This window comes from Larus michahellis, chromosome 18 (genome assembly GCF_964199755.1).
Source record: "Larus michahellis chromosome 18, bLarMic1.1, whole genome shotgun sequence".
Classification (NCBI taxonomy): domain Eukaryota; kingdom Metazoa; phylum Chordata; class Aves; order Charadriiformes; family Laridae; genus Larus; species Larus michahellis.
Window position 1 is genome coordinate 1,743,332 of NC_133913.1, and position 12,156 is coordinate 1,755,487.

The window sequence follows — 12,156 nt, forward strand, 5'->3', positions numbered from 1 at the left end:
CGTCCCCCGTCTTGGTGCTGGGTCTGCTCTGCTTGTTGGGAACTGAGGGAGTTGGTCAGGCGGTTCCTGGTGTGAGGATGAGCCGGGCTGGTGGCAGGGGAAGGACACGGGTTGGAGTGTTGGTTGCAGGCTGCGGAGGGCCAGCGCCGCAGGCAGAACCTGGTTCCTGCGCCGGCAGCGCCTCTGCGTGCAGCCTGGTCTCCCAAAGGGTGGCCCTGGCTCCAAGTCTTCCCCCTCCTGCTGAGCTCCAGTGGGGGAAAAGGGGTCTGGGGGCTGCCACCGCCACCCACAGCACCCTGGAGCCCATCCTGGTGGCTCCCAGGGACAGGCAGCGTCTCCTTGTGGGCTGTGCTGGGGCTTGGGCACTCCCTGCTCAGCAGCATCTTCTGCCAGAGGTTCTGTCTCGGCAGGAGGGGCAGGTTGGGACTGTGGAGTTCCTTGGGCCCACCCTAATCCCCCAGGAAAGGGCCTGGCACCCCCTGGTCACCCCAAGTCACAGCGGGAGGTGGCCAAGGGCAGAGCTGGGTGAGAGGTGGGCACAGAGCCCCCACCCTCCTTTTAATGGCCAAGAACCATGAGCCCCTCAGAGCTGCCTCTGGGGTGACCTCGGCTGGGGAAGGAGCTGCCTGCGGTGGCCTTGCTGGGGGGGGGGAACGCAGCTGAAGGCAGCGCTGTGTCCCTGCTGCCCATCAAGAGACAGCACCGAGATGCCCAGGGTGGGGGCACAGCCCCAGAGGGGCTTCAGGCTGCGTGTGCGCCCCCAGGAGCAGGAGGCCACTGAGCAGGGGGACACGCTGCAGCCCCCCTGCCGCTGCTGGGCTCCTGTCAGAGCTGATGGACAGGGAAAGCTTTTTGGGGGGGGGGGGTCTGTTCCCACAGCTGCCCTTGGGGCAGCCCAGCCGGGAGCAGGGCAGGAATGTGCAGAGGGGGAGGACACTGAGGGCTGGGGTGGGAAGGGGTGGGGGTCTGCACACCCCCAGGCACTGGGACCAGGGACCACAGGTCACACCAGGGAACCCCCCCAAGCCGGGTCCGGCCCCCCCAGGACACCCCACACTCACCCAAGCGGCTCCTTACCAAACCCATGCCAGCGGGCGCTGCCATCTCCGCGCTGGGGACTGTCCTCGCAGCACGGAGGCTCATGGGGAGCCTCCCCCCCACAAGCTCTGCCCCATCCCTGGCCCCAGCCAGGGCTTTTATAAGCTGGGGGGCGGGTGGGTGTGTGTCCCCACCCATAGGAAACACAGCTGAGACCCTCCCACCTCATCACACAGGGGATGGGACCACCTGGGGACGGGGCTGGAGGGGTCGGGTGACCCTGCTGCTTGCCATGCGCCCCGTGCGATGCCCACGCACCATGTCCCAATGTGTCACCCACACCACACCCCCCCCAGTGCCAGCCCACCCCGATGTGCCCCCCCCCCCCCGCCCCGTGCCCGCTCCGTCCTTGGCCTCGCAGCCGCCTCCACCGACAGTGACTCACCGCGGCCAAGCGTGGGGTGACTCACGCGGCCGGAGAGCCCCCGTGTCCACGGCGGGTGGCACGTGGTACCCCACGGGGACGGCACCGAGACGAGGGGACGGGCACCCCAGCAGCGCTCGGGGGGGGGGGGTGTGTGTGTGGGGGTGTGTGTGCCCACCTGTGTCCCCTCTGCCCAGACACGTGGCAGCACCGAAACTAACTTCTCCGGTTGGCGCAGACAAATGACCTGGTGGCACCAGCACCGCGTTGGCAGCAGCGTTTAATTTCGCCTCTTGGGCTGGAGCATCCCGGAGCGGGGCCGGGGGCTGCCCGGGCATGGGGGGGGGGGGGGACGGTTATTGCTTGGGCGAGCCGGCTCCAGTGGCCGGGCAGGGCACACGCGTGTGTTAGTGCACGGATACAGGCGTGAACAGCTTGGGGGGGGGGCATGTGGGGCTGCACACGCGTGTGTTAGTGCACAGATACAGGCGTGAATGGATGGGGGGGCACGTGGGGCTGCACACGCGTGTGCTCGGGCAGAGGCGTGTGCCCTGGTGTACGCACGGGGATTTGCACACCCGTGCTGGTGTGCACACCCACACACACACCCCCCGCCAGCTCACACGGGGGTTCAGGAGCATCCATGTGTGTGCCCCATCCGTGTGTGTGCCCCATCCATGGGCAGTGCCACCCCGGGGGCCACCCCCATGTCCCCCGCCAGCCGGGCACATGCCTCAGGCCAGACCCCAAGGGATGGGGACACTGGGGACGGCCCCCGGGCACGGCTTGGGGTGTGGGGGGGGTGACGTACCACCCGGAGGGGACTTCCTGAGGTGCGGTGGTCCAGGGGAGTTGGCGACGCCGGGATGGGGACGGGAATGCCGGAGGTGGCCGGAGGTTGCCCCTCAGATCTCGGTGAGCGCCTCGGCGGGGACCAGCCCCCGCTTCCTCCCGCTGGTCACCCGGACGAGGCCCTGGGTCCTGCCCACGCCAACGCAGATCTGGGGCGGGCGGACAGACAGAGGGATGGCACGGCCCTGCCATCGTCCCCCCCTGCTGACGACGGACCCAACTCGGTGCACCCCAGGGCAGTGAGGTGCCGGCTCCGGCAGGGTTTCCCCCCCCACACACTCCCTCCCTACCTGGTTCTCCCTGAGGCTCATGCGTCCCTGCTCCCTGTCGCCCTGCACGGCCCGGCAGCTCCTCCAGACGCTCTCCCCGGGACGGACGCGCTGCACGAAGTTGGCCGGGAAGAAGCCCAGCCGGTCGCCCACCTTCCCCTGCGGCGCGGCCGAGCGGCGGCTGAGACCCCCCCGCACTCGCTGCACCAGTGAACGCACCCAGCAGGCAGCGGGGCCACACGCGGCCACCAGCCCCTGAGGCTCCCCTGGCCACCCATTGTGTCCCACTGGCCACCAGCCCCAGGGCTCCCGCGGCCACCCCAGCGTGTCCCACCACCCCCCAGACCCCCCCCTGACCTTCCACCAGTCCTCGTTGGAGTCGTCCACCAGCGTGACCCTGTCCCCGGGCCTGGGGGGAGGGAGGCGTGGGGCAGCGTGGGGTTGTGTGTGTCCCCCTCCCAACGCTGCCCCTATAGGTCCGGTGTGTGCCCCCCCCCCGCCCCGGCCCCGCTGGCCCCCTCCCCACTCACTGCAGCGCCAGGTCCTGGTGCTCCTGGGGCACGAACTTGTAGAGAGCCACGTAGGAGAACATGGGTGCCCCGTCCCGCCGCGCCGGCCCCCAAGCAGCCTGCGGACACAGACAGCCCTGCCCCACAGCCCACGACCCCACAGCCCTGCCCCATGGACCCCCACCCTGCCCCACGGCTCCCAGCCCTGCCCCATGGTCCCTGGCCCGGACCCACGGTCCCCAGCCCCGTGCCAGTGTCCCATCCCTCTGCCCCACAGCCCCCTTCCAACACCCCATCCCGCTGCCCCACATCCCCACTGCATCACCTGAGCTCCCCCCCCACCCCCAGGTCCCCACCCTCCATCCCCATCCTGCCCCCCCTGGATCCCCACCTGCTGCCCGGGGCTCTTCTCCCCCACATCGTCCCTCTCTGCTGGGGTGACAGCTGCTGGCACAGACAGACATGGTGGGGGGGACGGGACGGGATGACACAGAGTCAGCCCTGACCCCCCCAGTCCGGCCCCCACCCCAGTGCCACCCCCTTACCGCCATCCCTCAGGCTCCCTGCACCGCTCGGGGTGTCCCCGCTCTCCTCCTCGGCCGCCGCCTTCTCACCCTGGGGCAGAGGGAGGGTTTGGAGGTGGGGAGGGGTCCCGCACCCCTCCCCTACAGTGCCATGTGCCCCCCCCCGCAGCCCTCCCGGGGGGTACCTGGGTGCTGGGGGGCAGCTCCGTGGGGCCGGTGCCATGTGCCAGGGAGGTGCCGAACCGCAGCGCCTCGTACACCGGGTCCACACCGGGGTCTGCGGGGGGGGGGATACACACACACACACACACGGCGGGTGTCAGGGACCCCCCCCCCCAGCCCAGCCTGAACCCCGGGGGGAGGGCGCGGGCTGGCTCCGCGGCGCAGCTGGAGTTGGGGGCTCACCTGGGGGGGGCTCACCCTGCACAGAGCCCCCCTGCTCCGGCAGCAGCAGGGGGGAGCTGAAGTTGCGGCGGAAAGAGGTGGCCTGGGGGAAAAAACAGGGGGTTTCGGGGGAAAAAAAACAGGGGTTTTGGGGAAAAGGGGCACCCAGCACCCCTGGGGATGGGGCGGGGGCAGAGCTGGGTGCCGGGACGGAGGGTGCCCCTGAGGCTGAGGACCCCCCGCGTGTCCCCGGTTGGGCGGGGGGGTGTCGGTGCTTGCACACGCGCCGCCATCCCCGTGCTCACACGTGCCCCCGCACGCGCATCCCGGTGCACACGCGTGTGCGCAGCCCCGCTGCCGGCAGCCCCCCCCGGGGACAGGGCTGTGTCGGGGGGTTCGGGGGAGGGGTTGGCAGGGCTGTGTGTGTGTGTGTTGTCGTGTGTGTCCCCCGTGTCCCCCCCAGCACGTACCGGTTTGCCGGGGCACTGCTGGTGCGAGATGCCCTGGGAGCACCAGAGGTGCACGCCGGCCTTGCACGCCTTGCACCGCAGGCCCTGCCGCGAGTTGCCTGCAGGCAGCGAGGGGGGGGGGGATGTCACGGCCAGGGGCAAGGGGTGCCCCCCCGGCCTCCTCCAGACCCCCCCCCCGGACCCCCCTCCCCCCCGCACACTCTGGCCCCCACCTGCGATGAGCTGCCGGCACAGCTCGCAGGGGCAATGCTTCTTGAAGACGTATTGCTGGAAGCCGTGTGTCCGGGGGGGGGACGGGGGGGTCCCGGCTCCCTGCACGCCCCCCCCCGCCCGCGGGAAGAGGCTCTCCATGCTCTTGCTCCGCAGCAGCGTCCGGAGGGACAGAGACCGCTTCAGCCGCTGCATCTGCCGGAGGGACCCCCCCTGGGATGGCGGGGACACCCCCCAGGGGTGACAATGAACCCGGGAGGGGATGGGGAGACCCCCCCAGGGGCGGCAGTGACACCCCACCCCCCCCCAGGGGTAGCGATGACCCAGGGAGGGGATGGGGAGACCCCCAGGGGTGGCAGACCACCCCCGAGGGGTGGCAATGACCCAGGGAGGGACCCCCAAGGATGGCAGGGACCCCCCCAGGGGTAGCGATGACCCAGGGAGGGGCCGGGGGGACCCCCCAGGGGTGGCAATAACCCAAGAGCGGGGCCCGGGGGACCCCCCCAGGGGTGGCAAGGGACCCCCCTGGGATGGCATGCCCCCGCCCTCGGGTGGCAATGAACACGGGAGAGGACGGGGGGACCCCCAAGGGTTGGCAGAGACCCCCGACCTCCCCCCCCCCGCCTCCGCTGCCACCCCCGCTGCGCCAGCCCAGCCCGGCCGGGGATGCGGGGCCGGGGCTGGACCCCCCCGGGCTGGGCTGGCGACACCCCGAAGCGGCTGAGAGCTGCCGGGACAGGGTGCGCGGTCACCCCCAGTGCACAGACCCCCCCCCCCCCCGGGTGCACAGACACACACCCCCACCACCCCCCCCCGCCCGTACCTTGCTGCCGGGCCCGGCGGGGGGCGGCTCGGGGGGGTCCGCCGGTTCGCTCTCCCCGGGCGGCTCCGTCATGCGCCCGCCACGCCCCCCCCCCCCCGCCTTCTTCTTCCTCCTCCTCCTGCTGCTGTCGCGACAGCGCCGCGACCCGGTCGCGATAGCGCCGCGCTGGAGCTGCCGCCGCCGGTCCCTCCCCAGCGGGGGGGGGGCGGGGGGGGGGGAAACGGAGAGGTATGCTAATCCTTGGCTGCCCATTGGCTGCCATCCCCCATGGGGGCGGGGCTTGCACACACACACACCCCCCCCCCGTCACCAGGCATCACAGATGGGGGGGCACCGGGGTACCCCCCCCCATTGACAGCCTGCGGGGGGGGGGGACACGACCACTGGGGGGACCCCCCATTGACGCTTAAGGGGCAGCACCCATTCGCCCCCTCCGATATTCCGGGGGGGGGGAATCAGCGCTCATGGACCACCCCCCCCCCCCCCCCCGCCCCCCCATTGCCCTCTGGGGGGTGCAGCACCCATAGAAGCACCCATAGACCCCCCCCCCCCCCATTTGCAGCATTGTGGGGGGGAAGAAGCACCCATAGACCATAGACCCCCCCCGCATTTGCACCCTTTGGGGGCGGGGGTGTGTTAGCATCCATAAACACCCCCCCCCCCCTTTGGCTCTCCATATCCCCCCCCCCCCCACCTTTTTCTCCCCAAAATGAGCCAAATCTGGGCGAAATTAGCGGAATTAAAATGCGGCGGGGGCTGGCACAGGGCGGCCTTGGCTTGTGGCCCTGGACAGGGTGGACTGGAATGACTGGGGGGGGGACACACACACACAGAAGGTGAGGGGGGGGGCAGATGTCCTTGGTTGGGACAAGGGGGGGGACACACGCGGGGGCTGCTCACAGGGGGGGCTCCAGCCGGCCGGGAACCGGCCGGCTGGAGCCCCCCCTGTGAGCAGCCCCCGCGTGTGTCCCCCCCCCCTAAACCCCCCCCACGCTTTGTATTGACAATAAACACATGGTGGGGACACCCCCCCCCCCCCCCCCGCCACTATTTACTGTCAACTCCCTCCCCAAACTGGCCCCAACTGGGCCAACCCCGCTCTCCCCAACCCTTCCCTGCGCCTATAAAAGCTGGGGGGGGGGGACACACACACACACAGGCGTGACACCAACCTTGTGTGTGTCCCCCCCCCTCGCAGGACAGCCTCCCCCCCCCCCCCATCATGCTCTTCTGGCACGGTCAACCTGACCATTACTGGTCCAGTACTGGGGAGATGTACCCCATCTCCGGCTCTGGGCTGCTCAGGTAAACCCCCTCCCTTGTTTTTGGGGGAAACTGAGGCACGGTTGAGTGCCCGCCTTTGGGAGGGGGGTGTGGGGGTGTGTGTCTGTGTGGTTTTTTGTTTATTTTTTTGTAGGGACCCCCCCGCGTTGCCCTACCTGAAGCAGGAGGAAGCCAATGGCGTCTCCACCTCGCAACCCCCCTGCCCGGCTTTCCAATACGTCCTCTGCGCCCCCACTTCTCCCGCCGTCCGGCACCACGAGGAGACCCTCACCTACCTCAACCAGGGTGAGACGGCGGGGGGTGGGACGACACCCCCCCCCCCACCACCCCCCTCACCCTCTCTGGGGGCTCAGCACCCACTTTTACGCCCCCACGTCCCCCCTCCCCTCCAGGGCAGTCGTATGAGATCCGCATGATGGGGAGCCCCCGGGCGGACCCCGGCGGGGAGGGACGGAGGATGCTCAAGGTGAGACGGGGGTGGGGTGGGGACCCCCCCAAAAAACGTGGGGTGAAGCCTCGGGGCACACCCTGGGGCAAAGCACTGAGCTTAAATCCCAGTTCAGCCCCAATTCAGCCCCTGCTCAGCCCCAGCTCAAACCTAGATCAGCCCCAGTCCGGCCCCAGTTCAGACCCAGCTCAAACCCAGTTCAGCCCCCAATCCAGCCCCAGTCCAGCCCCAGTTCAGCCCCAGTCCAGCCCCAGCTCAGCCCCAATTCAGACCCCGCTCAGCCCCAGCTCAAACCCAGTTCAGCCCCAATACAGCCCCAGTCCAGCCCCAGTTCAGCCCCAGTCCAGCCCCAGCTCAAACCCAGTTCAGTCCCAATCCAGCCCCAGTTCAGTCCCAACCCAGCCCCAGTTCAGTCCTAGCTGAGCCCCAGTCCAGCCTCAGCTCAGCCCCAGTTCAGCCCCAGCTCAAACCCAGTTCAGTCCCAGTCCAGCCCCAGTTCAGTCCCAACCCAGCTTCAGTTCAGTCCCAGTCCAGCCCCAGCTCAGCCCCAGCTCAAACCCAGTTCAGCCCCAATTCAGACCCAATACAGCCCCAGTCCAGCCCCAGTTCAGTCCTAGCTAAGCCCCAGTCCAGCCTCAGCTCAGCCCCAGTTCAGCCCCAGCTCAAACCCAGTTCAGTCCCAGTCCAGCCCCAGCTCAAACCCAGTTCAGTCCCAGTCCAGCCCCAGCTCAAACCCAGTTCAGTCCCAGTCCAGCCCCAGCTCAGCCCCAATCCAGTCCCAGTTCAGCCCCGCTCCATCCCCGTCCCCCCGCTGGCCATGGCGGTGGCCATGGTGGTGGCGGTGGCCGTGGGCTGAGCCGCAGCGGTGGCGGGCGGCGGGGCCCGATCCTGTTGGGCAGAGCGTGGTGCGCGTGGTCTTCCACGACCGGCGGCTGCAGTACTCGGAGCAGCAGCAGCTGGAGGGCTGGCGGTGGAGCCGACCGGGCGATCGCATCCTCGACATCGGTCAGTGCCGCCGCCGGCGGGGGGCTGGGGGTGCCAGCGGGGCCCGGGGGGGGTCCATGCTCACCCCCCTCCTGCAGACATCCCCCTCTCCGTCGGCATCCTCGAACCCCAAATCCACCCCACGCTGCTCAACACGGTGGAGTTCCTCTGGGACCCCTCCAGGCGGACCTCCGTCTTCGTGCAGGTGGGAGCCAGGCCTGGCTGGGGACGGGGGGGGGGCGGGGGGGGTGTCTCAGCGGCCACCCCCGACCCCGCTGTCCCCGGCCAGGTTCACTGCATCAGCACCGAGTTCACGCTGCGGAAGAACGGGGGGGAGAAAGGCGTCCCCTTCCGCATCCAGATCGACACTTACGGGGTGGGGGGCAAGGGGGACCCCCCCGAGCACCTCCACTCTGCCAGCTGCCTCGTCAAGGTGTTCAAGGTATTGGGGGGGGGCCACCAGTGACCCCAGGGTGACCAGTGGTGTCCCCCCCCCCTACCCCCTGCAAACCCCGCTCTGAGCATGGGGCTGGGCGCGGGAGGGGCTGGGTGCGTGGGGGGGGTGGGTGCAGGGGGGTCTGAGCACCCCGGGTGCCCGGGGTCCCTGTTGGTTGCCATACCGGTGGTCCCGGGGCTGCGCTTACGGCCGTGGGTGCAGCCCAAGGGGGCCGATAGAAAGCAGAAGACGGACCGGGAGAAGGTGGAGAAGCAGCCGGCGCCGGAGCGGGAGAAATTCCAGCCGGCCTACGAGAGCACCGTGCTGGCCGAGGTGGGGCCCGGCCCTGGTACCCCCCAGCTGCGGGCTGGGGACCCCCCAGGGACCTTGCGCCCCCTGACCCCCCCCTCCATCCTCAGTGCGCCCCGTGGCTGGACGCGCTGGGTGCACCCCACAGCCCCCCGGGCACCCCGGGGCTGCCGTCCCCTCTCCCCTGCAAGCTGCTGAGCCCCGAGAGGTAAGTGAGGACCCCCCCTCTGCATCCCCCCCCCCGCCGGGGTCCCCCGCTCAGCCCTGGCCCCTCTCCCCGCAGAGGGTGCGTGTCGCCTGCCTGCGCTGCCGAGAGCCCCGCGGAGAGTCCCGGCGAGGTGAGGGTGCCGTGGGTGCAGCCTCGGGCGCCCCTATAGCCCCCCCTGCGACGCCACCCCCCCCAGGAGAGGCTGGCTGGGCTGAGAACGTGCCCGCTCGGTGCATGCCCCGGCTGAGGCTGGGTGCCGCATCCGGCAGGCGCTGAGCCCCTGCGCATCCCCCCTGGAGACGCAGCAATGGCTGCACAAGCGCCGCTTCTCCGCCTACGCCCGCGTCTTCGCCAACTTCGCAGGTGAAGCCGTGGGGCAGCGCCGGGCCGGGGCGGGGGGCAGAGCCGTCCCCCGCGGCTGTGACCCCCACCCTGAGCCCCCACCCTGAGCTCCCCCCCTGTCCGCAGGCGCCGACCTGCTGAAGCTCTCCCGCAGGGACCTGATCCAGATCTGCGGAGCCCCCGACGGCATCCGCCTCTGCCACGCGCTGACGGGCAGGTGGGCTCCGGCGTCCCGTCAGGCTCCTCGGTCCCTCTTTTTGGGGAACGCCGGGACCCCCCCCCAGTGCCTGGCAAGACCCTGCGCCCCCCAGCAGACCCCTCTCTGCCCCCGCAGGTGCCCGCGGCCCCGGCTGACCCTCTACGTGTCGCGGGAGCCCACGGTGGGGGCCGAGGGCGCGGAGGACGGATGCTCAGGTACCGGGGTGGTGGTGGGGGGTGCGGGGAGGGGGGGTCCCCGCTCGCTGCCCTGTCCCCGTCCCATCCCCAGGGCTGTACCAGGAGATGCACCTGGAGGAGCTGACGGTGGCCGAGCTGACAGGGAAACTGGCCGAGCTGCTGGGGTTGCCCGCGGGCCAGATCCTGCGGGTGTCCCGGCAGGGACCCTCCGGCATCCACATCCTCGTCAGCGACGTGGTAAGGAGGGAGGGGGACACCTGGGTGGTGATGGATCCCACGGCCATCCCGGCCCCTCGCGGTCCCTGACCTGCTCCTGGCCAGGCTCAGCCCCCACGGGTGCCCCTCACTGCAGCGGGGCGGGGGTCCGGGCTGCGGGATGGGACACGCAGCCCCAACCCGGCCCCCTACATGTCACCCTCCAGATGATCAGGAACCTCCTGGATGAGACGTGCTTCGTGGTGGCCATCAGCAAAGGTAACGTGGTGGCCAGGGGCCGCGGGCAGGGGACGATGGCCCCGGCTGAGCCGCGTCTCTGGGCAGCACGTGGCCCCGAGGGGTTCCAGCTGCTGCTGCGGTAGGACCTGGCCCCCCGCGCTGCGTCGCCCCCGCCAAGGCCAAGGGACATCTCCTGCGGTGCTGGAGCTGAGCGGGATGGAGAGAGGAGCCGGAGGCTGGCGGGAGCCCGAGGGGGCGAGGGGAAGGGTCCCGGCCTGGCTCCCGTCCCGCCTCCGTCCCTTTCTCCCCGCGCCGATGGCGGCTGCGTCCCCCACCCACCGCGTTGCCTTCGCCTCACCCCCATCTTGTGTTAAGGGACGGAAGGAGCCGGCCCCGAGCGCGGCCTCGTCCCCTGCGGCGCCTGCTGGGCTGTGGGCGAGGGGTCCCGGGGGGCTGGCACCTGCCGTGGGGTGGGAGCAGCCCCACGGGGCGGGGGGGGGGTTTGGGGCACAGGGACACCGGGGCAGAGCCAAGTCCTGTCCCAGCCCGCAGGGACGGGGACGGCCATGGCAGCCCCCGCTGGCAAACCCCCGAGAAGTCTCATTTCTGCGCTTTTGGCTCGGGGAAGGGGTTGTTTTTCACACCAAGTCCTTCCCCTGAGCGCTGCCCGGTGCAGGGGTGGGGGGGAGGTGCAGAGCTGGGTGGGGAAGCGAAGACTGGTGGGGGGACACCTTTGGGAGGAAGCAACTTGCGGGCAAAGGATGGGTTTGGGATAAAAAACCCAGCAGGAGCTTCCCCAGAAGGAGGAGGGAGGCGGAGAGGAGCCGGGGGACGCGGGCGAGGAGCGGGGAGGGCACCCAGGCACCCATCCCTCCCCCCCGGAGCCTTCATCAGAAGAGGACAAGACGCTTTAAACCTCATTTTTGGGGCAGACGCCCCCCCCCCCCCCCGCTGTAGCGAAGAACATTGTCATACCGACCCCCCAGCCACCCCCCGGCCCAGCAAAAAAAGAAACCCAAAAAAACCGCGACAGCAGGGGCCACCCGTGGACAACACATTCAGAGTAAAATTAAACAAAAAAAAAAAAAAAAAAGGAAATTACAAGTTAGACAACAGGAATTTGTTGAAGGTTGTTTTTTGGTTTTGATACCCGTGGTGACAGCCGCGTCCTCGTGGGGAAGGGTCCCCGGGGTCAGGATTAAAAAGTGCCGCCGTTGTGTCTCCAGAGACCAGAAAAAGCCTTATTTTTGGTTGTGTTCACTCTCCTCACCATCTCCCCCACGGCTGCCACCAGCACCCCCCAGGGAGGTCGCCCCGTCCCCGCACGCTCCTTGGGAGGGCAAGGAAAAGGGCCAGCTTTTGGCCAACAGCTCGCGGCCTCGACTGGCCCAGCCGGGCGAGTGCAGGGGCTGGGAAAGCTGCGTTTGGCACAAATCCGGAGCTTGAAAACCGACCCGAGACGCTGTCAGGGCTCGCTCCTCGCTGAGCTTTCAGCAGAGCCACCGCTTTGCATCACTTACCCCCCCCGAAAGGACAGGACCGGGACATTCCTCTAAATGACGGGCCCTGAACCTCAGCCCTCAGTGGCCTCTGTGGCCACCAGATCAGACCCCCCCGGCACCTCGCGATGCTCCAGCCCCGCAAAACCCACGGGCACAAACATCATCCCAAACGCAGCCCAGGGCCCGTACGCCGCCACGGGCAGCGGGGTTTTTGCTCTACAAAGGTATTCCTCCAGTAAGACAGGGCTTGGAAAATGGTGTTTATTGGTATTTATAAATACAAACATAAGGAAGAGTCCATTTGAAGAC

The 12,156-nt window shown here is 69.4% G+C and overlaps 2 protein-coding genes across 4 annotated transcripts; one reads left to right on the forward strand and one right to left on the reverse strand.

The window, feature by feature from the left end:
- Positions 1-1,724: 1,724 nt before the first annotated feature.
- On the reverse strand, positions 1,725-5,593 carry STAC2 (SH3 and cysteine rich domain 2). 3 transcript variants are annotated; one of them, XM_074561867.1, is made up of 11 exons: positions 5,504-5,593; positions 4,683-4,893; positions 4,471-4,568; positions 4,022-4,103; positions 3,802-3,893; positions 3,638-3,707; positions 3,484-3,536; positions 3,114-3,211; positions 2,941-2,992; positions 2,605-2,694; positions 1,725-2,463 (listed from the first exon to the last, which is right to left on the reverse strand). In XM_074561867.1, the coding sequence occupies exons 1-11, from the start codon at positions 5,573-5,575 to the stop codon at positions 2,368-2,370; spliced, it is 1,014 nt and encodes a 337-aa protein (XP_074417968.1). In that variant the 5' UTR covers positions 5,576-5,593; the 3' UTR covers positions 1,725-2,367. The 3 variants fall into 3 exon arrangements, with proteins under 3 accessions (XP_074417968.1, XP_074417966.1, XP_074417967.1); XM_074561865.1 differs by having other exon boundaries at positions 2,605-2,742; XM_074561866.1 differs by having other exon boundaries at positions 2,605-2,742; positions 4,683-4,875; positions 5,504-5,586.
- Positions 5,594-6,725: 1,132 nt separating this feature from the next.
- Positions 6,726-10,556, forward strand: LOC141732706 (transcription factor CP2-like protein 1). Its single transcript, XM_074562003.1, is given in 15 exon segments — positions 6,726-6,808; positions 6,921-7,072; positions 7,180-7,253; positions 8,135-8,240; positions 8,318-8,424; positions 8,509-8,661; positions 8,878-8,988; positions 9,075-9,172; positions 9,248-9,302; positions 9,442-9,535; positions 9,641-9,731; positions 9,849-9,956; positions 9,958-10,147; positions 10,333-10,384; positions 10,474-10,556. Coding segments are annotated over 15 exon segments (1,557 nt in total).
- The last annotated feature ends 1,600 nt before the right edge of the window (positions 10,557-12,156 follow it).

Coding starts and splice junctions, on each gene's coding strand:
- STAC2 (XM_074561865.1), bottom strand. CDS start 5,575: ATGACGGAGCCGCCCGGGGAGAGCGAACCGGCGGACCCCCCCGAGCCG. Junction 4,569..4,682: donor GTGCCGGCAGCTCATCGCAG/GTGGGGGCCAGA, acceptor CGCTGCCTGCAG/GCAACTCGCGGCAGGGCCTG. Junction 3,212..3,483: donor AGAAGAGCCCCGGGCAGCAG/GTGGGGATCCAG, acceptor CTGTGTCCGCAG/GCTGCTTGGGGGCCGGCGCG.